The sequence below is a fragment of the Typopeltis vanoorti genome, chromosome 2 (genome assembly GCF_054136105.1).
Source record: "Typopeltis vanoorti isolate ZY-2024b chromosome 2, IOZ_Tvanoo_1.0, whole genome shotgun sequence".
Classification (NCBI taxonomy): domain Eukaryota; kingdom Metazoa; phylum Arthropoda; class Arachnida; order Uropygi; family Thelyphonidae; genus Typopeltis; species Typopeltis vanoorti.
In genome coordinates this window covers 160,948,907-160,975,438 of record NC_143550.1, presented here as the reverse complement: position 1 = coordinate 160,975,438, position 26,532 = coordinate 160,948,907, and the positions used below count along the sequence as shown (strand labels likewise).

Genomic DNA, 26,532 nt, shown 5'->3' with positions numbered 1-26,532 from the left:
ATTATCTCTTCTTACACATTCTTCAATGTTAATAGTGTCAAGTTCCTTTCTAATATCTTCATTTTTAATATGATTCTGCCTTCAGTCCACTCCCCTAATTTTTCTCAGAACCTTCATATTTGTGATCTCTAGTCTATGAAGAAGAATTAAATGAAAGTGGAAGTGCTTTATTTCTAACTCATCTCTTAGATCCATAATACTGGTTTGAACACTATCTTGTATACTACTAGTTAAGTATTTTGGCTAAATTCCATATAAATTTTTTCACTTGTCTTCTCACAATACTATCTTTACTTACTCTGCTGTCTGTTTCCAGATTTAACCACCCTCACTAAATAGTTGGAAATATTTTACTTGTTCTATAGGCTCTCCTTTCAGAATGCAACTAAAGTTTTCTGTGCCTGCCTATTTTCATAGTTTTGGTCTTTTTATTACTGATTTTCATACAAAATTTGTTACAGCTGTTATTCAATTTAATTAGAAAATCCTGAAGACTTGCACTGCATATAGCAGAGAACTAAGTTTGATATCTCTGATTCTAATATCAGGTTTAATGCCACTTTATTCTATAATGCAATCCATATAGATGAATAAGAGTGTAGAGAAAATGTGCATCATTTTCTTACTCTTGATTTTACATCAAACCATCTTCCTGTATTTCATTCATTTCTCACTGCTGAATTGACAAATTAAATATAGGCTATGTACTCATCTTTATAATGTTCCATTTACACCATATAATTGTAGTATTTTGAAAAGCTTTTCTCTGGATACCTTGTCATATGCCTTTTCCAGATTTACAAAACTTAAGTAGAGATCCTTGTTTTATTCCCATGATTTCTCAGCTATTTGTCGCAAAGTGAAAATTCGAACTTCACAACTTCTATTTGTCCCAAACCTGTCTTGTACTTCCTCAAGTTTCTCTAACACAATCTTTCTTAACCACTTTTCAGCTTTATTCCCTTTTTATAATGGGAACTATGGGAGCTCTATTCCAGTCATCGTGAATTCGACTTTCTGACCATGTTCTCTGAAATATTCAGTGTATCCACTGTAAAACTTTAATATCTGCATATTTGATCATTTCTGGTTGAATATCATCTACTCCAGCTGCCTTTCCACATTTCAAGTTTTTGATGACTTTTTTCTTCTTCAAATATTGATATGTAATTTTGTTTACTCTTGAAAATTTTCTAGTATGGTTCTTTCACTGCTTGTTTCAAAGTAATTACTCCAGACATCTGGATTTCCTTATCTTCAGTTTTTCTGTCACCTTTAACATCTTTGATTCCTTTTACAGTATTCTTTCTTCTATTTCTAAGCTTTTTCAATAGCCTCCAGAACATTTTGCCAGTTTTTTCATACATTTATCTTTGATATTCTTATTGAAATCTTCCCATGACTTTTGTTTGGCTATTTTTACATATAGCTGTATTTTATATTTTTCTCTGTGTTCTTTTAGGACATTTGGTGACTTATTTGCTAGGAACTTTTTGTATGCTTTCTTCTTTTTCAGGACTGCTTCTTTAACAAGAAGCAGTCCTGAAAAAGAAGAACGCATCTTGTGTCTATCATGGTTGTTCTTATTTTGATGTCCTTGCAGACAACTTCACCACATGCATCCCTAGCCTGAATCAATCGATGTCTTCTTCAGAATTTGCCTGAAGAAGACTTCAAGGTGTGGTTCTTGTTTTCATTCTGTTTCATTTTTTCTTCAGTAATGTTTGTAGAGTACAGTCTACAGTTCACCTGTAAAAGCTGTTCAACATTAATTCTTTTTAAAACTTTCTTACCCAAGATGATAAGATATTTACCCAAGAACATTATTGAGAAGACTGTATTTTTAAATAAAATCTATACTTTTAAAAAGATGCTCTCTCTCGCTGACCCTGTTCAATCTAGTATTAGACAAAGTCATTAGAGATCTATAAATTATTTATTTTGTATGGGATTCCCCCTTTTCTCCCCTGTCCCTTGGTTGAGCCCTCCTAATGAGGGATTAAGTATGTATTTTATATGACTGTAGATCTGTGTGTGTGTGTGTGTGTGTGTGTGTGTGTGTGTGTGTGTGTGTGTGTGTGTGTGTGTGTGTGTTTTCATGGGGCTGGTTTGCCTGTTCTGGGGGACGAAAAACCTGAGTTTCTGGGTGAAAAAAAACCTCTACCTCTGTATTAGACCTACTAAATCACCTTTTGTCAAAAGAGACTAGATAAAGGTTCTTGGACGGGAATCAAACCCCAGGTCTTTCCGACCAAAGGGCTTCATCTATACCGACTGAGTTGCAGGCTCATAGAGACCTAAATGAACCAGGGAGAATGGAAATGAAGATCATCCTGACTGGCTTATGCTGATTACATGGTTATCCTTGGAAACTCTTCTCAGGATGAAGAAAGCACATCTAATTTAATTAAGGCAAGTAATTACTTGTTTATGGTTTTGTCATTATTGTGGTTAGTGTCTCCAACCGTGGGCATGAATGTTTGTGATTATCCTCTAGGCAGGACATGAATTTCATCGCCTGGTGTGTGAGATCACCAACTCGCTTATGGGAGGCCTTAACTGATGTGGAAAAGTTCCATGTTTACATAGTTCCAGAAGGATTTCTGGACTACTTAAAAAATAAATGTAACATATATATATCATTATCATCATCATCAAATTTCTGATATATATATATATATCTTCTCTTCCGTCTAAGATGGGTTGAGTCTTCTCTTGAGCAGGATCTTCCAGTCTTCTCTATTCCTTGCTGTTCGAAAAAGTTCTTTATATGTTCTGCATCCCAAGATGTTTTTTATTAATTTCAGCCAGGTAACTCTTGGTCTTCCGGGTCTTCTTTTTTCAGTTGGAAAAGTATTGATTAGGACATTAGGAAGTCTGTCTGCGTCCATGCATATAGTGTGTCCAAACCATCTCAGTTGTTGTTTTCTAATTTTTTTTATTATTGTCTTTTTATACAATAGTTCTTGTCTGACTGTGATGTTTGTTTTCTTTTCTATCCAACTTGTTCTATTTATTTTTCTTAAGCATTTCATTTCAAATGCCAGCAGTTTTTTCTCCTCTCTTTTTTTTAACTGTCTATGCTTCTGCTCCATAGATGACTGTTGGTATAATTATTGCTTCATATAATTTGATTTGGGCTTGCATAGATATCTTGTTTGTTTTCCAGATTTTCTGTAATTTTCCCATGGTGGTCCATCCTGTCGCTATTCTGTGTTTGATTGTTTTGAGTTCATCTATTGTTTCTGTTAGTTTTGATCCAAGGTATATGAAATCGTCTACTTGTTCTATTTGTTCTCCGTTTAGGGTGGCTGAGATGGTAGTTCCGTTCCTCCCTATTATTATCACTTTTGTCTTTTGTATATTTATTGTCATGTCATATGTTTTACAGGTTTCATTTAGCTTGTTGATCAACTTTTTTAGTTCATTTGGGTTTCTTGCAAGAAGGACGAGATCATCTGCATATTTGATATTATTTATGTTTAAATCATTGACATTGATTCCAGGCTCGTCTATTGCCTTCTTTACAACTTCTTCTAGATATATGTTGAATAAGCATGGGGATAATGGGCATCCTTGCATTACTCCTTTTTGGATCTCTATGGGTTCTGTTGTGAGTGTGTCCTTTTTAATTATTGCATTTGTCTTAGAGTAATATTTTATCAGAAACTGTATTATATATTTGTCTATTGCTTTTTCTAGTAGAATTTTAAGAAGGATTTCTCTGTTGATGTTATCGAAAGCTTGTTTAAAGTCCACAAAACAACAATATAGTTCTTTATTTATGGTCTTCCCAGCTGAGCTCTGCTAGTTGGTGCAATGTGAAAATTTGGTCTATTGTTGAATAGTTTCCTCGGAAACCAGCTTGTTCTATGTCTGTCATTTCTTCATAGGTGTTTTTTAATCTATTTTGTATAATCCTTATGAATATTTTATAGGTGTGAGGGAGTAAATTGATTGGTCTGTAATTTCTGCAGTCTCTTTTGTCTCCTTTCTTGTATATTGGGATGATCTTTCCAGTTCTCCAGTCATCTGGGATCTCTCTCCTGTTTGTAGTATTTTATTGAATAGGGTTGTTAAATATTCTATTGATATGCTGCCTCCATATGACCACAGTTCAGTAGGGATAGTATCAATGCCTGGTGCTTTATTGTTTTTCATCTGATTTATTGCATATCTAACTTCTTCTTGTAAAATTTTTGGGTGATCATTATTTTCTTCTATTGTTGGCATTGTAGTTTTGTTTCCTTGGCGGAAGATAGTCTTAAAATGATTAGACCAGATTTTTCATATATATTCAATATTCCCGGTTTCAGTCATCTTGTTGTTTATCATTGTTACTGCTTTGGCTGAGAATTCCTTTGTAATTTCTCTTACAGTATCATGGAAGACTTTTAGGTTGTTTTGTTGGTATGCTTCTTGGCATTTCTTAGCTTTTTCTTCTAACCATTTTTCTTTGGCTTTTTTGCATAGGTTATCAACATTATTTTTTAGTGCTCTGTATTTTTCTCTATTCTCTTCATTGTTTTGTTGGTTCACAAGTATCTTGGCCTCTCTTTTCTCTTCTATGGTAGCTATGATTTCTTGGGTTATCACTGTTTGTTTATTTTGGGTTTGGAACCTAGAGTGTCTTTTGCAATTGATAACACTGTTTCTTTTCCTTCTTCCCAGTATTTTCCGCTGTTCTGGAAGATGGGGGGTTTTAATTTCAAGCACATCTGTTCTAAAAATCGACTTCTGCTTGAGCTGTTTTTTGTTTTGATAGGTTGATGTTTTCGTCTTTTCTGATATTATTTTTCCTGTTGAATTTTATCCTCACTTTGGCAGTTAATATTTCGTGGTCATTGTCAAAATCAAAACTTCTTAATGTTCACACATTATTTACTGATCTTTTCCATTGTGTGTTTATGATGATATAGTCTATGCAGTTCTTTATATTACCATCTGGGGATGTCCATGTATATTTATTATTAGGGCATTGATAGAGCAATGTGTTTGTAATCATTAGATCGTTGTTTGCTTTATACAGAAGTGGAGTAATTGTTCTCCTCTGTCGTTAAGCTCTCCATATCCAAATTTCCCCATCACATCTTTTTTGTCTGCTGTGAACTGTCCTATTTTAGCATTACAATCTCTTATCACTATCATGAGTTCTCTATTTTTGGGATTATCTATTTCCTGTTGTAGTTCTTCATAGAAATTTTCTATTTCTTTCTCTGAATGATTACTGGTGCATATATTTGGATTATTTTAATTGACCTTTTTTTCTTTTGCTTGAAGTTTGGCTGTTATTATTCTAGGAGACACTGGGTTTGTTTCAATTACTGAGTGTGTAAGTTTCTTTTCAATTAATAATGCAACTCCTTCTCTGTGTATGTTATCTTTTCTTCCTGAGAAGTACAGTCTTCCTTCTGGTAAATCCATGAATCCATCTCCGCACCAATGTGTCTCTGATAAACCTAAAACACTCCATTTCAGTCTTTTAAAATTTTCCTGGACTAATTGCAATTTTCCAGGTCGGTATAGTGATTTTATGTTCAGGGTGGCTACATGTTTCACATCCTTGGCTGACCACATTGCTGATTTCTCACCTACTCTATGTGGTCTTCGAGTAGGCGCATCAGTTGTCTCATATGCAGCAGCACTATCTCGGTTTGTAGCCCTCCTCCTGCTCATGAAAGTTACTGGCATAATAATGTAGCCAGCTTGCCATACCTCTGCTACATTCTTTGGTCCATGGCTCTTTATTCTTTATTCAGAGCAACCCATTTGGGTTTCTGCCACCCGCTTGATGCGCCTGTTAGGAGTGTGGTCTCCCTTGCTTTATATATATATAAAGACATAAAATTAAAAACTTTAAAATTTTTACAGATTATAGGCCTGATAAATAGAACATTCAATCCAAATATTGTACAAAAAGAAATATGCTTGAAAATATACAATACATTAGCAGTACCCACATTATTATATGGCAGCGAAATTTGGGCAATAAGCAAGATAAACAAAGAATAAAAATAAGTGAAATGAGATTCATGAGAAGAACTGCAAAATACACATTATTAGACCAAAAAAGGAATGAATATATTTTAAAAGAACTAACAATAAAATCAATAGAAGAAAAACTAAACATTTACAGACAAAATTGGATAGAACATGTAAACCGAATGTCCAACTCCCATTATTTATTTAGGATATTAGGTGTTGGCCACGTAAACCGAATGGCCAACACCCAATATCCTAAACAAATAATAAAATATAAACAATTAGAAAGAGAAGGCCAGGTAGATCTCAAAAGAGAATATTGGATGGATAATGAGACCGGAACAGACCAATTTGGTCTGTATCCGTAATTAGAATTTTTTAATGATGATGATGATGATATATATATATAGCATCATCACTGGATGATATATCATCCAGCATATATATATATATATATCAGCATATACATGGGCTGTTCAATAAGTAATAAGACTAATTTTACTGTGGCAAAACCACTTATCACAATATTAATTTCTGTGGAATAAAGAAATGTTGCTGTCTGTATTAACAAAAGAGGTTGATAGATGGTGTATATGGGCTGATGTGCCAGAGTGTCACATGACTAAACGCAAGTGCTCATTGGTGCGCCTACGAGGCACGACCAGTCTTCAAAATGGAAGCATCCTTGAAACAGTGTTATGCGATTAAATTTTGTGTGCGTTTGCAAAAATCTGCATTGGACACTTTTAACATGATACGTGAAGCTTTCCACGATGAAGCAATGTCGAGGGCAAGTGTTTTTCGCTGGCATAAAACTTTTAAGGGAGGAAGGCAAAATGTGGAAGATCTTGAACATTAGGGAAGACATTCAACGTCCATCACAGAGACAATGATCAACACAGCAGCGATTATCATCAAGCACGTCAAAAGGAAGCATCCATTGCTGAAGAATGGCTTCTTATTGCACCACGATAATGCAAGGCCACATATTGCTGGTTGTGTAGTGGACGTTTTGCAGAAGAATAACACAGATATCCTACCACACCCTCCATACAGTCCTGATCTCTCACCGTGCGATTTCTAGCTGTTTCTTCAGCTCAAAAAACTACTAAGAGGCCACCATTTCGAAAGCAACAAAGCATGTGTAAAAACTGCGGAGGTGGTTTTGAAAGAACTTTCAAAAAACGGACTCTCACATGTGTTTAAGAAGTGGACGCAATGTTGGGACAAATGCATCACGTCTCATGGTAGTTACTTCGAAAAAGACCATGTAAATGATGACGATTAAAGGTAATCTGTTTTCTGTATAAATATAGTCTTATTACTTATTGAACAGCCTACGTATATATATTAAAATTAATCAAAATAGAAAAAATTCTTATCCCATACTCGTATGAATGTACCAGAGATTTAAAAGAAGAGATATTATGTGCGGGTGCTACATAAAACATTTTGAGGACCCATAAGGACTGACTCAACTTGATTGTCAATAATTATATCTCTGAGCAAGTAGTTAATTTTAAATATATAGGAATCAACATTAACAGCTGCAAAGATATGCATCTATTTAACCCTGTGGAGGTCGTGGCTAATCTGACATACAAAGAAATTGTTTATATAAATATTCTTACACATATCCAGTGTATAGCTTGGAGGTGTCATGAGTAGCTGTGCATGCATATATTACGAGTGATATTCCACACTGTTTATGCGGTCAGTTTTCATAAATTTTGATAAATTGTATCTGAGAGATACCACGAACTCCGATGTCAGTATAGTATTGGTTTAATTGGGTTTTTTCTTTGTTCAATAATTTCCAGATTGTAACTGAAAATAAATAAACCATCATGTATTATATTTGCAATGTTTTTTTAAAGTTTTATTGCATTTTAGCACATACTAGTAATAAATGAATCTCACAGATACATGCAACCTACACTGCAATTTTTTCGACCGCGACCTCCACAGTGCTAAGTTATCTATGCCCGTTGTTAACCTGTGATTTTGAAACATAGCCAACAACAAATGAAGATAATAGAAAAGTTATTACATGCAAGATAAAAGTATTGCAAAAGATTTTGGACCATCTTACAATCAAAATACTGCATTGTATGAATGAAGACATATTGATGAACTGAAGGTGAGTTAGTAGGTCTTGTATGGAGGTGGCATGGTTTTTCTTCTCAGAAACTTGGGTTTTTCATCTTGCAAGCAGGCAAACCAGTTATTTGAACACATGCAATTAACAGGCATAATATACTGGGCTCATAGTTGAGTTGCTTTGGCTGTAAATCCAAATAAACCTGCATTGGTGAACTACGAAACCTCTTTCAGAGACCCAACATTCTATCATTTATAAGAAGTAACAGAATTGAGTGGTTACACCATTTGGAAGGCATATTGTTATTTGATCAAACAAGTGCTTACATTGCAAATTGACAAGTAAAGACTTACAAGAAGACTAGGGATCCCAGATACATTGGAAAAAAATATGGGACACTTGTGACTCATAAGTGTCCCATATTTTTCCGCCATGTCCGGTATTTTTCCCGCCATGCTAGACGCTAAACAAGCCACCACAAACCGTACATTCCAATTTATCTGTCTCGCCCAATTTAGTAGATTTTTTTTTTAAAAACGGAAATTGAGTTTTTAAAGGGTCTGTATAATCACACTTCCTTTTCGGCATTTTCAGCGTTCAACAGGGCCTCAGGAGAAATGAAAAACCATACATTTTAACAGCAGCCATACAGTAATTAATACTCTGCAAGCACCAACCTGTTTCTCTCGGAGCAAGCTTCTAAAATGGAGTGGGCCAAGCGGACCGTTCCGTGCTATTTAAAGCTGAGCCAATATCACGGCACACGCCAGAATGTTAATGCACATGTGCACTGTTCTAACGAACTTATCATTGTTGCAGTGTTGCCATCATTTGCCTTGAGAAAATAACAAACCGTCTACAGTTCCCTGTAATGATGGAGAGCAATGTTTGTAATAGAATAGATATTGTAACTCATCGATTTTGTTATTCAGTCTTGAACTCTAAAATATGGGACAAAAATCAGTCCCGAAGAGTTTTCTTGGGACAACGGGATGCATTAGCCAAAAACGGGACGATCCCGTGTTTTACAGGACATCTGGGATCCCTAAGGAAGACCCTAAGCATGATGGAGGGATGTGATAATGGAAGATGAACACTTTATTTCATGCAATACAGCATGTAATAGAGACTGATGGAGAGACCTCATTATGGCAGCATTAAACATAAATGGTCAATTAGCTGTTGATAACAGCTAATTGACCATTTATTCAACTAATGCAACACCATGTCGTATACAAAGTTGACGTGCACAAAGATCATTAGCAGTATTCTTTCTTATTTGTTCTTTTAATGAATCTGACAAATTGTCAAGATAAGGCAAAGTAACATTTGTTCAAATTAATTAAGCAATTTGATTTTTTAACGATACTTGTGACATAATCATTAGAAATATACACATTTACACAAGAATAATGTTTAATTTAGACCAAATATTCAGACCGAAATATTTGGCAAATTAAACATTATTCTTGTGTATATATTTCTAATAATTAAGCAATGTTCAGCACAACAAAGAATTTTATTTCTTATATAGTCTGTTTTCACTCTCTATATAGTCTGATCACTCTCTCACCATCCCTGATGGTGAGAGAGTGATCATCGGAGCAGATCTGAACAGGCATGTAGGAAGGCGACGAAGTGGTGAAGAAAGGGTACATGGAGGTTGGAGTAGTGGTGAAAGAAACGAAGAAGGTAAAAAAATTCATAGAATATGTGGCCTTCGATCTGGCTATAGCTAACACGTGGTTCAAGAAGAGAGTTGGGCATCTGATAACCTATAAGAGCGGGGATAGAATGAGTCAGATTGACTATATTATGTGCCGTAGGAAACATCTGAAGGAGGTGAAAAACTGTAAAGTGATTAATGGAGAAAGTGTAGCAGCACAGCACAGGTTGGTTGTGGTAGACTGTGATATAAAAGGGAAAAGAAGAATAAATGGAAGTGGTGGGTACAGAGGAGAATAAAGTGGTGGAAATTGGAAGAGGAAGGACCAAGGAATAAGTTTAAAGAAGAGGTATTGAAAGAATTGAAGTTACCAGAGGATGTGGAAGAATGGTGGGATGTTAATAGTCAGAATATTAGAAAAATTGGAGAAGAGGTGCTTGGTATAACATCAGGAAAGGGACCACCTGAGGATAAGGAGGCATGGTGGTGGAATGAGGAGGTGCAGTTGGAGATCAAGGAAAAGAAAGAGGCAAAGAAAAAATGGGACATGACTGGAACTAGAGCCGACAAGGAGGCATATAGATTAGCAAAGAAAAATGCAAAGAGAGCTGGGGCAAGGGCAAAAGCGAGGGCAGTTGATGAGGTTTATGAAGAACTGGAGAGAAACGGTGGCGAAGTTCAGTTGTTGAGAATAGCGAAAGCCAGAGATAAGCCCTCGAAAGACATAACATCAGTCAAGCAGATAAAGGATGCCTCAGGAGTAGTATTATAAGACGAGGACAAAATCAGAGGAAGATGGAAAGAATATTTCCGAAAACTACTAAATGAGGAGAATCCAAGAGAGAGGTGCAAGGATGGAGAGGTAAATGAGAGACCGGTGCAAGACAAGTAGAGAGGAAGTGGTTTGGGTACTGAGAAAAATGAAGAATGGAAAAGCTGTGGGAGCAGACCAGATACCTGGGGAAGTATGGAAAAGTTTGGGCATTGAGGGCGTGGATATGTTATGGGATCTGATGTGTAAAATAGCCCAACAGGAAAAGATACCAGAGGAATGGAGGAAAAGTATTCTCGTCCCAATCTACAAAGGAAGAGATGTTCAAGACTGTGGCAACTATAGAGGAATCAAGCTGATGTCACACACATTAAAAATATGGGAAAGAGTAATTGAAGCAAGGTTACGGCAGGAAACGAAAATTGGTGAGGAGCAGTTTGGATTTATGCCAGGAAGAGGGACAACGGATGCAATATTTGCGCTAAGGCGATTGATGGAGAAATATAGAGAGATGCAAGTGGATCTGCACATGGTGTTTATAGATCTGGAAAAGGCATATGACAGAGTGGCCAGGCAGGAGGTATGGAGGTGTATGAGGAAGAAGGGAGTGTCGGAGAAGTACGTGAGGTTGGTGAAGGAGATGTATGAGGGAACAGAAACTCAGGTCAGGTCTAGTGTCGGCATGACAGAAGGGTTCCCTGTTGTCGTAGGGCTACACCAAGGGTCAGCTCTGAGCCCCTACCTCTTTGACCTGGTCATGGATGTACTAGTGGAGGATGTCAAGAAGGAGGCACCATGGAGCATGCTGTTTGCCGATGACATTGTTCTATGCGAATCATCCCGAGAGAAGCTTGAAAATACCCTGGAAGAGTGGAGAAAGGCATTGGAGGAGAGCGGTATGAGAATTAACCGGGTAAAGACTGAATATATGTCAACGGGGAGTGACGAGGATATCGTCATACGACTCCAGGGTGAAAGGCTAATTTCAGGGAAGAAATTCAAGTACCTTGGGTCGGTTGTCTAGAGGAATGGTGACCTGGATGAGGAAATACAGCACCGAATAACATGCGGTTGGATGAATTGGAGGAAGATGAGCGGGGTCCTGTGCGACAAGAGAGTGAGTTGTAAAAGGAAAGGAAAGCTCTATAAGATGGTGGTGAGGCCGGCGATGCTCCATGGTGCGGAGACGTGGCCTATAACCAAGGCACAGGAGAGGAAGATGGAGGTAGTGGAGATGCAGATGTTGAGATGGATGAGTGGTGTGACAAAGAAGGACAGGATAAGGAATGACTACATCAGAGGGACGGTTAAGGTGGGACCAATTGGCAAGAGGATACAAGAAAGTAGGCTGAGGTGGTTTGGACATGTTGAGAGGAAGGGTGAGGAGTATGTTGGTAAACGAGTGGAGTATATGGAGTTGGAGGGAAGGAGGAAAAGAGGCAGGCCCAAGCTCAAGTGGAGGGATAAGATGACAGAGGATCTTAGGGAGAAAGGATGGAGTCTGAAGGATGTCATGGACTGGAGAACTTGGAAGAGGAAGGTTAAAGATTGGTGCGCCGACCCTGTTTAACATGGGATAAGGCAGAGTGAAAGAAGAAGATAGTCTGTTTTCACTGTACCATACTACTGAATAGTTTCGACTGAATCTGTGTTATCATAAAGAAAATTCAGTATAGGAAACTAACTACTCTATTCAGCTGTTCTGCAAGTCTGTACAAGTTTAGTATAGTTAGGAATTGCCTGTAGTAAAATTATATTAACACAATAGTCATAATTACATAGCACAAAGGAATTTGCCAGTCTAGTAGGCTGAGTGATTAGCATATCTGATCATCAACCAACAGGTGTGGGTTCCACTCAGTCCATATTTATGATTGTCTTCAGTTAGGAGATGAATTTCATCGCCCAGTGTAAGACCACTGCTTCACTTATTTGGAGGTCTGAAGTGGCTTGAAAAAGTTCCACAATTGGTCTCTAGAGGAAGTTTTCCAGATTATGTAAATAAATAAACAAGGGATTGGAACCTACACCTGTTGTTGTATGTTCCAGTTTCCTGACTAAATTGAATAACTGTTGTAATAAATTTCATATAAAAAATCAGCAATGAAAAGACAAAGAAAATGAAAATAGGCAAAAACATCGAAAATATCAACTGCATCATGAATGCAAAAAAGATATATCAGAATCATCATCAAATTCTTGACATGTACCCTCAAGGAGTGCACAGGATAGTATGGTAGCACTACATGAAAAACTTATTACTAACATTATTACTAACTTCCTATCTACCAACATTGTCAGATCTTATATTTCTCTCTTCTAAGTTTTTTACTGTATCAATCAATCCACCTATCTTGGTGTTCCTCTGGGTCTGTTTTCTGCCAGCCTGGCAGAGAACACATGTTTTGCTAATCTTTCCTCTACCATTCTGTTTAAGTCACCATAGCACCTAAGATTAGCTCTGCTAATACATTCCTGGATGCTAAGAATATCAAGTTCTTTCCTAATATCCTCATTTTTAACATGATATTGCCATTGATGCCATCTGTTCATGCCTCTAATCTTTCTCAGGACTCTCATCCATGTTCTCTAGTTTGGTGAGGTGTTTTATTTCTAACCCAGCTCTCGGATAAATAAGTTAAAATTGGTTTGAACACTGTCTTGTATAGAGCTAATTTAGTGTTATTATTATTATTATTATTATTACGGGCAACTCCAGGGAGTCATTAGACTCATCGAGGGAGGCCCAAAATCATTTTCATCACAACTATTCGACATTCATACAGTATCTATCATACCTCGCCTTAAACTCATTCACTGTCACAGCATCCACCACAGACTCAGGGAGCGCATTCCACTCATTCACTACTCTAAAAGTAAAGAACCCAGCTCTAACACCTTTACTAACCACACTTTTGCCCAGTTTCCATGGATGTCCCCTAGTCCTCCCACAACCAGCCCTGTTCTCAAAAATATCTTCTGAATTAATTTTATAGAAACCCTTCAGTAATTTGAATGTCTCAATCATATCTCCCCTCCTCTGCCTATCAACCAATTTTTGCAACCCACAAATCCTCAACCTGTTCTCATACGGTTCATTCCACAGACCTGCTATCATCTTGCTCACTCGCCTCTGGATCCTCTCCACCTCCTCCCCATCAAGAAGAAACCTAGGTGACCAAATCTGAGCACAGTAGTCGAGATGAGGTCTTATCAAGGCTCGATACAGAGGAACAATAACCTGCTTGTCTCTGCTTGTCAACGTATTCTTCAGCAACCAAGTGATTTGATGAGCTGATTTGGCCACTTTTGCAATGTGTCCCCTAAATTTCAATTCCTTATCCACCAACACTCCTAAATCTCGTGCCTCATCAATTTCCTGGAGCACGGTTCCACCAATGCAGTAAACTGCCTCCCATCTTTTCACCCCAAAATGCATAACCTTACATTTTGCCACATTAAATTGACATCCATTCTCCCTAGCCTAGACCTCCAATCTATCCAAATCATCCTGCAAAATTTTGACGTCATCTGCATTCACTATTGCCCTACCCAACTTCGCATCATCCGCAAACAAATGAACTGTTCCTCTCAGATCCTTTCCTATATCATTTATGAACAAATTAAACAGCAGTGTTCCAAGAACAGATCCTTGTGGTACACCACTAGTCACAGGCCGTCTTGTGGACTCTACTCCTGAGTAAACCACTCTCTGATATCTCTCCGTCAACCACCCTCCTATCCATCTCACCAACCCTATGTCCATTCCCATATGCTGCAATTTACTGATTAGAATTCCATGTGGTATCCTGTCAAAGGCCTTAGCAAGGTCCAGCAGAATCACTGTAAACCCATTACCCTTATCCAGTTCAGCCGTCACTGTGTTATAATACGTGAGCAAGTTACTGAGGCATGACCTACCCTTCACAAAACTATGCTGTCCCCGATACAGTATCCCATTTTCTTCTATCCAATCTTGTATTTTCCTCTTGACTATTTTCTCTAAGACCTTGATAATGATTCCTGTTATGCTGATTGGCCGGTAATTTTCAACAGCAGCCTTGGAACCACCTTTGTGCAGTGGAACTATTTTCCCCTCTTTCCACCCCCTTGGGACTGACCCAGTCCTGAGGCTCAAATTAAACATAATGTCAAGGGCACTGACAATTCTTTGGCCGCTTCACGTACGACACGAGCTGGTATACCATCCAATCCCACAGATGTATTGACATTGAGGTTCTGTAATAGACTAGTTACCTCTACCTCATTCATCACAATTCCAGTATAAGCTGTTGGTTCCTCCATTTCCGCAAAGCCACCACCTGGATGATATACTCTTGCATGTGATTCATATAGATAATGAATAACAGAGGGGATAATGTACATCCTTATCTGACACCAGATTTAACATCAAACCAGCTTCCTGTACTTTCAATTCTAACTGCTGTCTTACAACTCAAATAAAGACTAAGTATTGCTTGATGAAATGTCCCATTGACACCATACACTGTAGTGTTTTCAATATTATTCATTATATTCATTCTCTTATTCATTATAAATTTATTCAGTTGACTTCCTACCATACCACCTTTGTTGATTCTGTTGTTTATTTCCATATTAGCTGAAATGTTCTACTTGTTCTATAGGTTTTCCACTCATGATGCAGTTGATATTTCCAGTGCTTCTGCCTATTTTCATTGTTTTTGTCTTGCTATTGTTGATTTTCATATTAAATTTATTACAACAGTTATTCAATTTAGTCAAGGAATCTTGCAGACTTGTACTGGATTTATTTAGAAGTATAACTTCATCTGCATAAAGTAAAGAGCTGAGATTAACATCTCCAATTTTGATATCAGGTTTAATACTGCTTTCCTACATAATGTGATTCATATAGATAATGAATAACAGAGGGGATAATGTACATCCTTATCTGACACCAGATTTAACATCAAACCAGCTTCCTGTACTTTCAGTTCTAACTGCTGTCTTACAACTCAAATAAAGACTAAGTATTGCTTGATGAAATGTCCCATTGACACCATACACTGTGGTGTTTTCAATAGCTTTTCTCTTGGCACTTTGTCATATGCCTTTTGAAGGTCTGCAAAGCTTAAATACAGATCTTTGTTATATTTCCATGGTTTCTCAACTATTTGTTGTAATGTGAAAATCTGATCCTGACAGCCTCTATTTAGCCTGAATCCAGCTTGTTCTTCACCAAGCTTCCCTTCCACAATCCTTCTCAACCATTTCTCAAGTGTACTTGCATAAATCTTACTAGGAACACTCATTAGGGAAATACCTCTGTTATTCTCACATTCAGTTTTATTTCCCTTTTTTATATATGGGTACTATGAGAACTCACTCCAATCATCTGGAATTCATCCTTCTGTGCAAGCCTTCTTTCTGATCTATGTAGTGCAGCCACTGCAAGACTTTTATACCTCCATACTTGTGTATTTCTGGTTGAATATCATCCACTCCCACTGCCTTTCCACATTTTAGTCCTTTGATGGCTTTTTCTACTTCAAGTATAGATATTCTTGATTGCATGCGTGTTGAGTGTTTTTTTACCACTATGCTGTCACTGCTTGTTTTGTTTAGCAATGTTTTGAAATAATTACTCATGTTCTTCATTTGGAAAGAATAGTTTGTCACATCTTGAATATGAGGAATTTTTATAAAGACTTTGCAATTGAAAATGATTAACTGGTTTTTTTCATTGGTTGTATGATTTTTCATCCTGCAGAATAGGCAAACATCCAGAGAACGTGTGCAGTTAGCAGATGTATGATATATTGACTTTAGAGCCTTGGTTGCTTTCTCCATAATTACAGCTAGTTCTGTTTGATAGAAGCTTCATATTATAAATATATTCAAACTAAAGAATTTTTTCATTATAGAAAAGCTCAATCTTTGAGTTGTAATTCACATTCACATTGTAAATAAGTATTGTTTTTGTGATTATATCTTTTCATATTACTTAACTGAATTTTTAGGCGACTGATAGTTATTGTCATCAGATTTCTTGAGAGCAGCAGAGAAAATCTTCATTTTGTTGTACAATTACTTAAAAGATTTTCATCAGCTCTCATAGCATAGTTAAACTGGTATATACTGGTGTCCAAAACTTAGGACAAACTATTTCTGAAGATTAGAACTGCAAATTCAGATGAATCAGCTTGTGGCAAATTGTAGAAAACATGTAAGCATTCAAATTTTTGAATCATGTGCAAAGGGATCGTGTAGTAGTACTCAAACGGGATAAAAGGCAAAATGCTGCATTAATTAAAGTGTGTTTGAAGGATGCTCTTTTCATGAAGGAATAAAGTTGCAAACTTTTGTAATGTCTCCAGGACATCATCTAGATGATTTCACTTAGGGAAAAATTATTGGAAAGCTTGAAGAAGGCCGCAGAATTATTGATATTGCCAGAGAGTTTGGAATATTACATAGTATTGTATCTAAGCTCTGGGCAGCATTTCAAACAAATGGAATGTTCCAGATGTTTGCTAAGAGATTGCCCTTGCTCTATCATGGAGTATGAAGACAGATTTTTGGTTATAGCAGCAAAATGTAATCAGTGCACCATGATAGTTCAGCTTGCAAGTTGACTCCATTCAGTCATACGGATATTTTGACAAACTGTGGTAAAACTTTTGTGACAAGTAGGCCTATATGCTGGAAAGCCTATAGTCTGCATCCCTTTATCCACAGTTCATTGTACAGCATGTTTTCAGTGGTGGTATTGTGTCTGTAAAAATTGGACAAGACACCAATGAGCTAATGTACTTTTACAGAGGAGAATTATTTTAGTTTTTCCTCTGATTCTAGACAAAACTTGATATGTAAGTGGTACTGCTTACCATGGTGAGAATGTTCTTGAATGGGATAGATACAGCGGTGCTGGGGTCATGATGTGAGGAGGCATTCTGCTTATTGGATGCACCAAGCTACAAGTGCTGGGAAAAGGACTATTGCAACAAAGATGATAAAACGAAGAAGAACGACAATGATATTGCAACAGTGATTTTGAAAACTTCAGTTATTATAATACTCTATCAATACTTTATTCAAGCTTGCTCGAAAACATTTTAATTCCTTAACTATAAACTGTTGAGTTTGGCCTTCTTTGTGTAGAGACTCCATAAGAAACTTCTTAGCTTTCGATATGTTACTCGCTCAACCTATGTTTAGCAATGATTCCTCACACGTGGGTCAATATCACAGCTACAAGGGTGGTCGGAAAAGTTCTCTGCCTCGGCCATAAATGGCAACACTATTGGCAAGATTTTTTTTTTTTTTTACTAAGTTGGTACATCTGTCATAAGCATCCATATGAAATTGCAAGTCATTCTATCAAGTAGTTTGTTTTATACAGCTGTCTGAAGCAAAAGTGTTGTCTGTATCTATCCCTTGAAATGGTTAAATTGAGTATCATGCAGTTATAAAGTTATCTGTAAAAGAAGGTTTAACACCAAAAGAAATTCATTAGACGTTCATAAAAGTTTATGGGCCCTTCGTTTCCAACATTTAAGAAATGGGCTGCCAAGTTTAAACGTGGCCGTACCAGCCTTGAAGATGATCCACATGAAGAATATCCAAAAAGTGTAACAACACCAGAAATCATTGATCAAGTGTATGATACGATATTGGATGACTGGCGAGACAAAGTGCGTTTAATTGCTGAGACTATAGGCATTTCAAAAGAACATGTAGGATATATTTTGCATGAAGAATTGCATATGAAAAAGCTTTTAGCCAAGATGTTTGCCGCACTTGCTCACAGCAAATCAAAAACACACTCACATGAAAATCTCTGAACAGTGCTTGGACCATTTTAACAAGAATAAAACTGATTTTGTGCATCAATTTATTGCTATGGATGAGACTTGGATTCATCATTACACACCAGAATCCAAACAGCAGTCAAAACAGTGGGCAGCAGCCAGTTGATCAGCGCCAAAGAAGACAAAGTTGGTTCCATCAACAGGAAAGGTCATGGCCTCAGTGTTTTGGGATGCTAAAGGCATTTTGTTTATTAATTATCTTGAAAAGGGTAAAACAATCTTCTAACCAGACTAGATGAAAAAAATTCAGTTTGCAGAAGAAAAAAATCATCTTTCATCAGAACAATGGACTTGCCAAAAAGGTGTTTTGCAATGGGAAAATTAAGGGATCTGCACTATGAATTGTTGGAACATCCACCCTATTCCACAGATTTGGCTCCCTCTGACTTCTGTTTCTTCCCATAACTAAAACTCTTCTTCGTTGGTCAGCATTTTTCTTTGAATCAAGAGGTGATTGCAGCTGCAGCTGTAGAGGGTTATTTTACAGAGCCTGAGAATTATCCCGTTCCTGTACTGAGAACCACTACAGGAATGGGATAATGGTGCTGGAGCATCGCTGGAATAATGTATTAGTCTTGAGGGAGATTATGTTGAAAAATAAAAATAATTTTGAAATTATTAATTCGTTTTTTTCATTGTTAGGCTGAGAACGTTTCAGACCACCCTTGTACCGAAATATATACTATTTGTATGCTCTCCTCAATGCCAATTGGAAAAATTTGGAATATTCGAATACAGTGATGTCTTGGTTAACAATGGCCTCAGATAATGATGTACTTGGTTAACGATGAGTGGCTGTAAGAAAAAAATCTCTTGGTTAATGACACAGGCTTTGGCTAACGACTCTCGATTATGTGAACCTCTGTCCGATCTAAAAAACCAGAATTTTCCAATCGCACTCAGCCAGGCATGGGAAGACATTTTCGAATAGAGAACAGCCACATGGCATAGCTGTGAAGCTCAGATATGTTTGACCCATCGTAGCCAGCTGTTTTACATTTTCCATTTATTGTTTCTTTTCTTGTAGTGTACTGTGCTTTATTTTAACATTTGTGGTTATAAATGCGTTTTATGATGAAAATGAGTATTTAAGCATTTATTTTTTATGCGTTGGTTCATATAGACAATAAATCGGCGAGTGCGTGTCACTGTTCGTTCGCCATCAAAAGGCAAAATCAAATCTCATCTGTATAATAATCATTGTATATATAAGCTGCTAATCAGTTGTATGTTACGGTAAGTGCTGTATCGTCACCTTACAAGCAAAATGCACTAAGTCAAAAATTGCAGGTTTCGAATTTAACTGTTAACTTTTATTTCAAAAAAAATTTTTTTTTGAACTTTTACTTTTATTTTCAGGTGACGATATGTTCTTTGTATCCCTTGTCTTAGTGTTGTACAATTTGTAATAATACCGTATTTTGCGTATCTTTTTTTTTTATAGAGTGAATTTTTTTTACCGTGTGACAAAATGGGCCCCAAAAAGAAAAGCTAGTGAGTGGGAAAAAAAAACAGAAAAATTTTCTTTATTGAACAGAAGAAAGAAATAATAGCAAAAGATCATGAAGGTGTGAAAGTTATGCAGCTAACTCGAATATATGAAACCAGTCATTCTACAATATCAACCATTTTTGGCTAAGAAAGAAGAACTTTGGTAGCTAAGGTTGAGGTTGCTAAGGGAACTTCAAGGTTGAATGTCAGAGGGCTTCTTTTTGGGCAAATGGAAAATCTATTACTAATTTGGATCGAAGAAAGAGAAACGGCGGGCCATATTGCATCTCAGGATGCAATCTGTCAGCAAGCTAAACAGATTTATCAGGATTTGAAAAAGAAGACTTCGGGATCAAGTTCTGAGGTAGATGATGGTGATTTCAAAGGTAGCAGAGGTTGGTTTGACAACTTTAAAAAAAAAGAACAGGAATTCATAGTATGGTCAGACATGGAGAGGCAGCTAGTGCTGACAAAGCAGCAGCAGATAAATTTGTCAATAGCTTTACATGAATTATAGAAGAAGGAGAATACCTACCTCAAGAAGTCTTCAATTGTGATGAGACTGGGTTATTTTGGAAGAAAATGCTCAACAGGATATTTATCACAAAAGAAGAAAAAACACTTCCTGGGCATAAACTAATGAATGATAGGTTAACATTGCTTTTAGCAGCAAATGCAAGTGCAACTGCAAGGTAAAACCAATGTTAATCTACCACTCAGAGAATTCCCGAGCATTCAAAAAGTTCAATGTCTCTAAATCCAATCTCAGTGTTTTGTGGGTCTAACAGCAAAGCCTGGGTCACAAGAATAGAATTTAGAGACTGGTTCTCTAAGTGTTTAGACCAACTGTCAAAGCCTATCTTGAGCAAAACAATCTGCCTCTAAATGCCCTTTTAACCTTGGATAATGCACCTGGCCATCCAACAGGCATACAAGAAGAGCTACCAGAGGAATTAGATTTTATCAAGGTGATTTTTCTTCCTCCCAAGACTACATCTCTGATTCAACCTTTGGATCAACTGATAATTGCAAATTTTAAAAAACTTTACACAAGGACACTTTTTACCAGGTGCTTTGAAATGCGTGAGGCTACCAACATAACCCTAAGGAAATTTTGGAAGGAAGAATTCAACATTGTCATAGCAATTAAGCTAATTGTTAAGGCTTGGCAAGAAGTAACAATGAAATGTCTCAAAGCAGCATGGAGGAAACTGTGTCCTTCCTTTGGTAATGAAGAAACTTCAAATGAAGGACACAAATTGGTAAAGGATATTGTGGCAACTGCTCATGATCTTAACTTGGAAGTAGAGGAAGAAGATGTTGAAGAATTATTGGAGATGCATGACTGAGAACTGACTACTGACAAGCTAAAAGAACTTTTCAAGCAGCAATGTGAAGAAAAGGAAATGGAAATTTCATCTGAAGATGAGAGGAAGAACAAATTACGACTGATGAAATCAAAAATGTTTTGGCAAAGTGGGAGGAAGTTCAAAATGTTGCTATGAAATGGAATCCAAACAAATCTGAGGTTATCAGAACTGCAGATCTATTTAATGAAAAGTCCATGCAGTTTTTCAGAAACATTTTAAAAAAGAGGCAGAAGCAAACAACCCTAGACATGTTTTTTACAGGTCCATTTGTCAAAAAACTCCGAAGTGAGCCCAATTGTCCTTCTGGTGAAGATTGATAATTAAAAACTTTTCATGAACAATTCATTTTATTAATGTTAATTTTTTTTTGTAGCAAATACATATAACTGTATAATAAATAAATGATATTTACCATATTTTTATGACATTTTAAATGAGTTTTATCTGCATTTTTAATATGTACTATGGTTGTGGGGAGGAGCCAGAACAAATTAATCGATTTTCAGTTAAATTGCGCCTTGGATAATGACGGTTTTGGTTAATGACTGTAATCCTGGAACGGATTACCGTCGTTAACCAAGGCACCACTGTATTTTGAACTACGTTAAAATTCTGATTTTGTGAATGTTTTCAAATAACAGTTTTCTTATAATTTATATTACATTTTTATGTGTTTACATGGTTATATAATCTACAAAGTACATAGATTTAGATGATACTAATTCATATTTGGTAATAATTATTTTCTATGCAATAAATTATAATTGTAATTCATTCAACACATCTTTGATTATTCTAATTTTTTTGATTCGGAGGTGTACTTCCTAAACGTGTCTCTGTGACAGACAAAATATTGGAAGAATTAAATATTTTTTAATCCTTTTTCAATACTTTTCACTCCAGTAAATCTACAACATGAGAACAAATGCTCACTTAACAGTCACTATGTGACTTAGCCTCTTTTCTTTTATTGTCAGCACTGCTACATATTGTCTCCTCCCCACAGCCACATGTTTGAGATGCCAGTTATGGGATCAAATAGTTACTTTTATTAATTAGTGTAACTTTTACGTATTTACTTCTCGTAGACAAGCTTATACATTGGTTATGCATTACTAAATCACTCAAGAATTGACAACATATATAAGAATATAAATTAAATAACACTTTTATAAATATTTCCGATAAATTCTACAAACAAATAGAGGGGACAGCCATGGGTTCACCACTCTCCCCACCCTTGGCCAATTTCTTTATGGAGACCTTTGAAGAAAAAACCTTAGCCTCTGTCCCACAAAAACCAACCATATGGCTTCGCTATGTTGATGTGTTTGCTATTTGGCCGCATGGCTCTGACACACTCCCCTCCTTAACACACTTAACCAACCAACACCCCAGAATCAAGTTCAATCCGGAACATCTCCTCCCTTTCCTAGACACACTAGTCACCTGCCAACCTGATGGAACCTTGGTGGTTTTCTCAGTTTATAGAAAACCCATACAGGCAGGTACATTCACCAACAACCCCCCCCCCTCACAACAATATGGAGTGGTGAAAACACAGGGCTAAACTAATCTGTTCAAACGATAAGGCCCTAAACACTGAACTAAATCACATCCTCAACACTTTCTCAGCCAATGGCTACCCCCCCCCCCATAAAATCCAAAAAATATTGAAACCAAAAAACCACAAACCCCCCCCCCTCCCCCTTTCACAACAAGGATTACTCTAAATCCATCACCATTCCCTACATCCGAGGCACCTCGGAAAAAATTACCAAAATCTTAAAAAACATGACTTGACCTCCTGTTACAGACCATGCAGAAAATAAAATTGGCATTCCTTATCCACTTCACTAAAGACCAACCACTTCCCCTAAACCTACCTGGTGTATACCAGGCCCCTTGAAGCTGTAAACTGTCTTACTTTGGCCAAACAGGCAGGACAGCGAATATGAGAATTTTGGAACACAAGGACTACATCTAGTTTCACAAGTACAGCCACTCGGGTCTTGCAGACCATGCTCTGGATACACGCTACAGAATATGGTGGAAGAAAGCTACAATAATATGCCATAGCAAGTTCAAATTCGAAAGACTATTGTGCAGGACACCAGAATGTACAGAGGATTTGAAATTGGAAGTGATTACTATTTAGTCTTGAGCAGGATAAAATTGAATTTCATATTGAAAAGAATAACATGTAAGAAAGTTTTAATGTGAATAAAAGTTGAGCAGCTTTCAGATGTGAACTGTAGACTAAACTATACAAAGATTATTGAAGAAAAAATGAAAGAGTTTGAGAACAGGAACCAAACCTTGGAGATTCAGTGGCAAGACTATTCATGGAATCAGCCTCAGCCCTAAGAAACTCTCCAAACCTCAACAAATTTGGTTGCATGACACTGTCCCAAATTTGGGAGGCTTACATCAGCAGCCCAACTGCCAAGAACACCTATATAGCCCACTAGGGGGGCACCATCAGGACTTAGGAAAACAATAGCTTCCTCACTTCATTCTCAGTTACTATGTTGTAGTGCTTACGTGCACTTGCCGTTTTTTGTAAGTTCCTTTTGAAGATGGCGACGTGACGTTGCCGAAATATCAGAAATATTTACTAAAGTGTTATTTAATTTATATTCTTATATACTTTGTCAATTTTACATATTTAAGAATTTAAGTCAGGTTTACACATAGAAGCTGAGTTATAAAGCAGATAAACCTTCAAGTATTCATTTTTCTTTCCACTGTTAGATGATGTGTTATACAGAATGATGGATGACAGAAATGCCAAAGAGGTCAAGGTTCTCATGGGTCATAATGGTCCAGTATATGCTACAAGTTTCAGTCCTGATCGCAATCTATTACTTTCTTGTTCCGATGATGCAACAGGTACATAAGAAATAGATACATTTAAGGTACTTAAGAAATAAGAGGAAATAATTTTTTTTTTTTTTTTTGGTTTGCTAACTGCCTGGTTGAACAAATGATAACATTTCTGTTGCCAACTTACAGACTATTTGAATCACACTGTGCCATGGTTTTTGTCATTAGTTGGCAGATATTCCAGTGCCTTTGCCAAGTGAATTTTGATATATCTTTTGAAAGTTCTTGAATAATATCAACTGAGAAAAGGACCACATGTCTGCCAATTAACTTGACTTAACATAATGTACTCTTATTATACTGCTTCCAGTTTGCTCTCTGAAAAGTAAGGCAAATCACACACTATCGTTGACTGTTTTGTAAGCATATACTTATTCTGTTTTATTTCTTAACAGATATTTGACTTAGGGATCACTTTAGGATCAAAGCTAAATAACAGAGGAGATCTAAACATAGACTTAAGGAATGAAGAGAACCAATTTGGGATTCTGACTTAATGTCCACTCCTCCTGACTATATTGACTTAAACCAAAAGAAAATGATGGTGCAGTGCAATCAAATGTCATACTGGAATGTCATCTGGTTAAAAAATACCCCTACTATTTTTGTTAATGTTAGCTGAATAGATATCATCATTATAAGGATCATCAATGGAAAAGAAATGAAACTAGCTGAATAATTAGAGGATTACCATAACAGAATTGGTGCTACTGAGACCAAGAAGACTAAAAGATAAGATTTTGTTACATAATAACTATGAGGATGGTCTGAAAAGTTCTCAGCCTACCAATGAAAAAACAAATTTATAATTTCAAAATTATTTTTATTTTTCAACATAATTTAAGACTAATACATTTATTCCAGCGATGCTCCAGCACCATTATCCCGTTCCTGTAATGGTTCTCAGTAAGAGCTGCAATCACCTCTTGATTCGAAGAAAAAAACGCTGACCAGCGAGGAAGAGTTTTAGTTTTGGGAAGAGATAGAAGTCAGAGGGAGCCAAATCTGTGGAATAGGGTGGATGTTCCAACAATTCATAGTGCAGATTGTTCTGATGAAAGATGATTTTTTTTCTTCTGCAAACTGAGTCTTTTCTCATGAATTTTTTCATCTAGTCTGGTTAAAAGATCGAAATATTATTCCCTGGTGTATTGTTTTACCCTTTTCAAGATAATTAATAAACAAAATGCCTTTAGCATCCCAAAACACCGATGCCATGACCTTTCCTGTTGATGGAACTAACTTTGTCTTCTTTGGTGCTGATCAACTGGCTTCTGTCCACTGTTTTGACTGCTGTTTGGATTCTGGTGTGTAATGATGAATCCAAGTCTCATCCATGGTAATAAATCGATGCACAAAATCAGTTTTATTCTTGTTACAACGCTCCAAGCACTGTTCAAAGATTTTCATGCGAGTGTATTTTTGATTCACTGTGTACAAGTGCTGCAACCATCTTGGCAAAGCTTTTTTATATGCAATTTTTCATACAAAATATATCCTACACATTCTTTTGAAATGGCTATAGTCTCAGCAATTTCACACGGTTTTACTCGCTGATCATCCAATACCATATCATGCACTTGATCATCGATTTCTGGTGTTGTTACACTTTTTGGACATTCTTCAAGTGGATCATCTTCTAGGCTGGTACCCATGTTTAAGCTCAGCAGCCCATTTCTTAATTGTCGAAAATGAAGGAGAAGAGTTCCCATAATCTTTTATGTACTTTGAATGAATTTCTTTTGATGTTAAGCCTTCTTTTACAAAGAATTTTATAACTGCATGATACTCAATTTTATTCATTCCAAAGGATACAAACAACACTTTTGCTTCAGACAGCTGTATAAAACAAACTACTTGATAGAATGACTTGCAATTTCACATGGATGCTTATGATAGATATACCAACTTAGAAAAAAAAAATCTTGCCGATCGAAGCTGAGAATGTTTCAGACCACCCTCATATAATATGTTATATTCAGACAGTAGCTATTAACGAAAGGAGTAACCATAGCGTTCAACGCTAAACACAAAAATAATCTAATCAAATGACACGCAACTTCAAGTAGCAAACATCAAAATGTGGAAATGGACAGTGAGTTTTATTTGTGCCTGTGATCCCACAAAAGGTTTTAATATGGAATAAGTGAAGGCATTTTTTAAGGAGATCTAAAAAACAGAGCAGGAAATGAAAGAGCAAAGCTAATAATAATAATAATGCCAAGCAATTTCTTGGATTGCTTTTTGGATTTTGTTCAGGACATGGATTAACACCATGTTCCAGCATAAAGATGCATGCAAATTCATGTCGTAAGGAGAGACACAGGAAGAAATAAGTTTTGGGCCAGATAAAAAAGAATATTATATAAAAAATAGTATATAACAAAGTTGTAAAAGAAAGTCAAGTAGCT

The 26,532-nt window shown here is 36.6% G+C and overlaps 1 protein-coding gene across 1 annotated transcript in view; it reads left to right on the top strand.

Annotated features, from left to right (window-relative positions):
- Taf5 (TATA-box binding protein associated factor 5) overlaps positions 1-26,532 on the top strand; it is a 281,049-nt gene that overhangs the window by 168,551 nt on the left and 85,966 nt on the right. Inside the window, exon 12 of the mRNA XM_090409115.1 lies at positions 23,990-24,127. Within this exon, the coding sequence (XP_090265241.1) occupies positions 23,990-24,127 (138 nt within the window). The remainder of the gene's footprint in view (positions 1-23,989; positions 24,128-26,532) is intronic.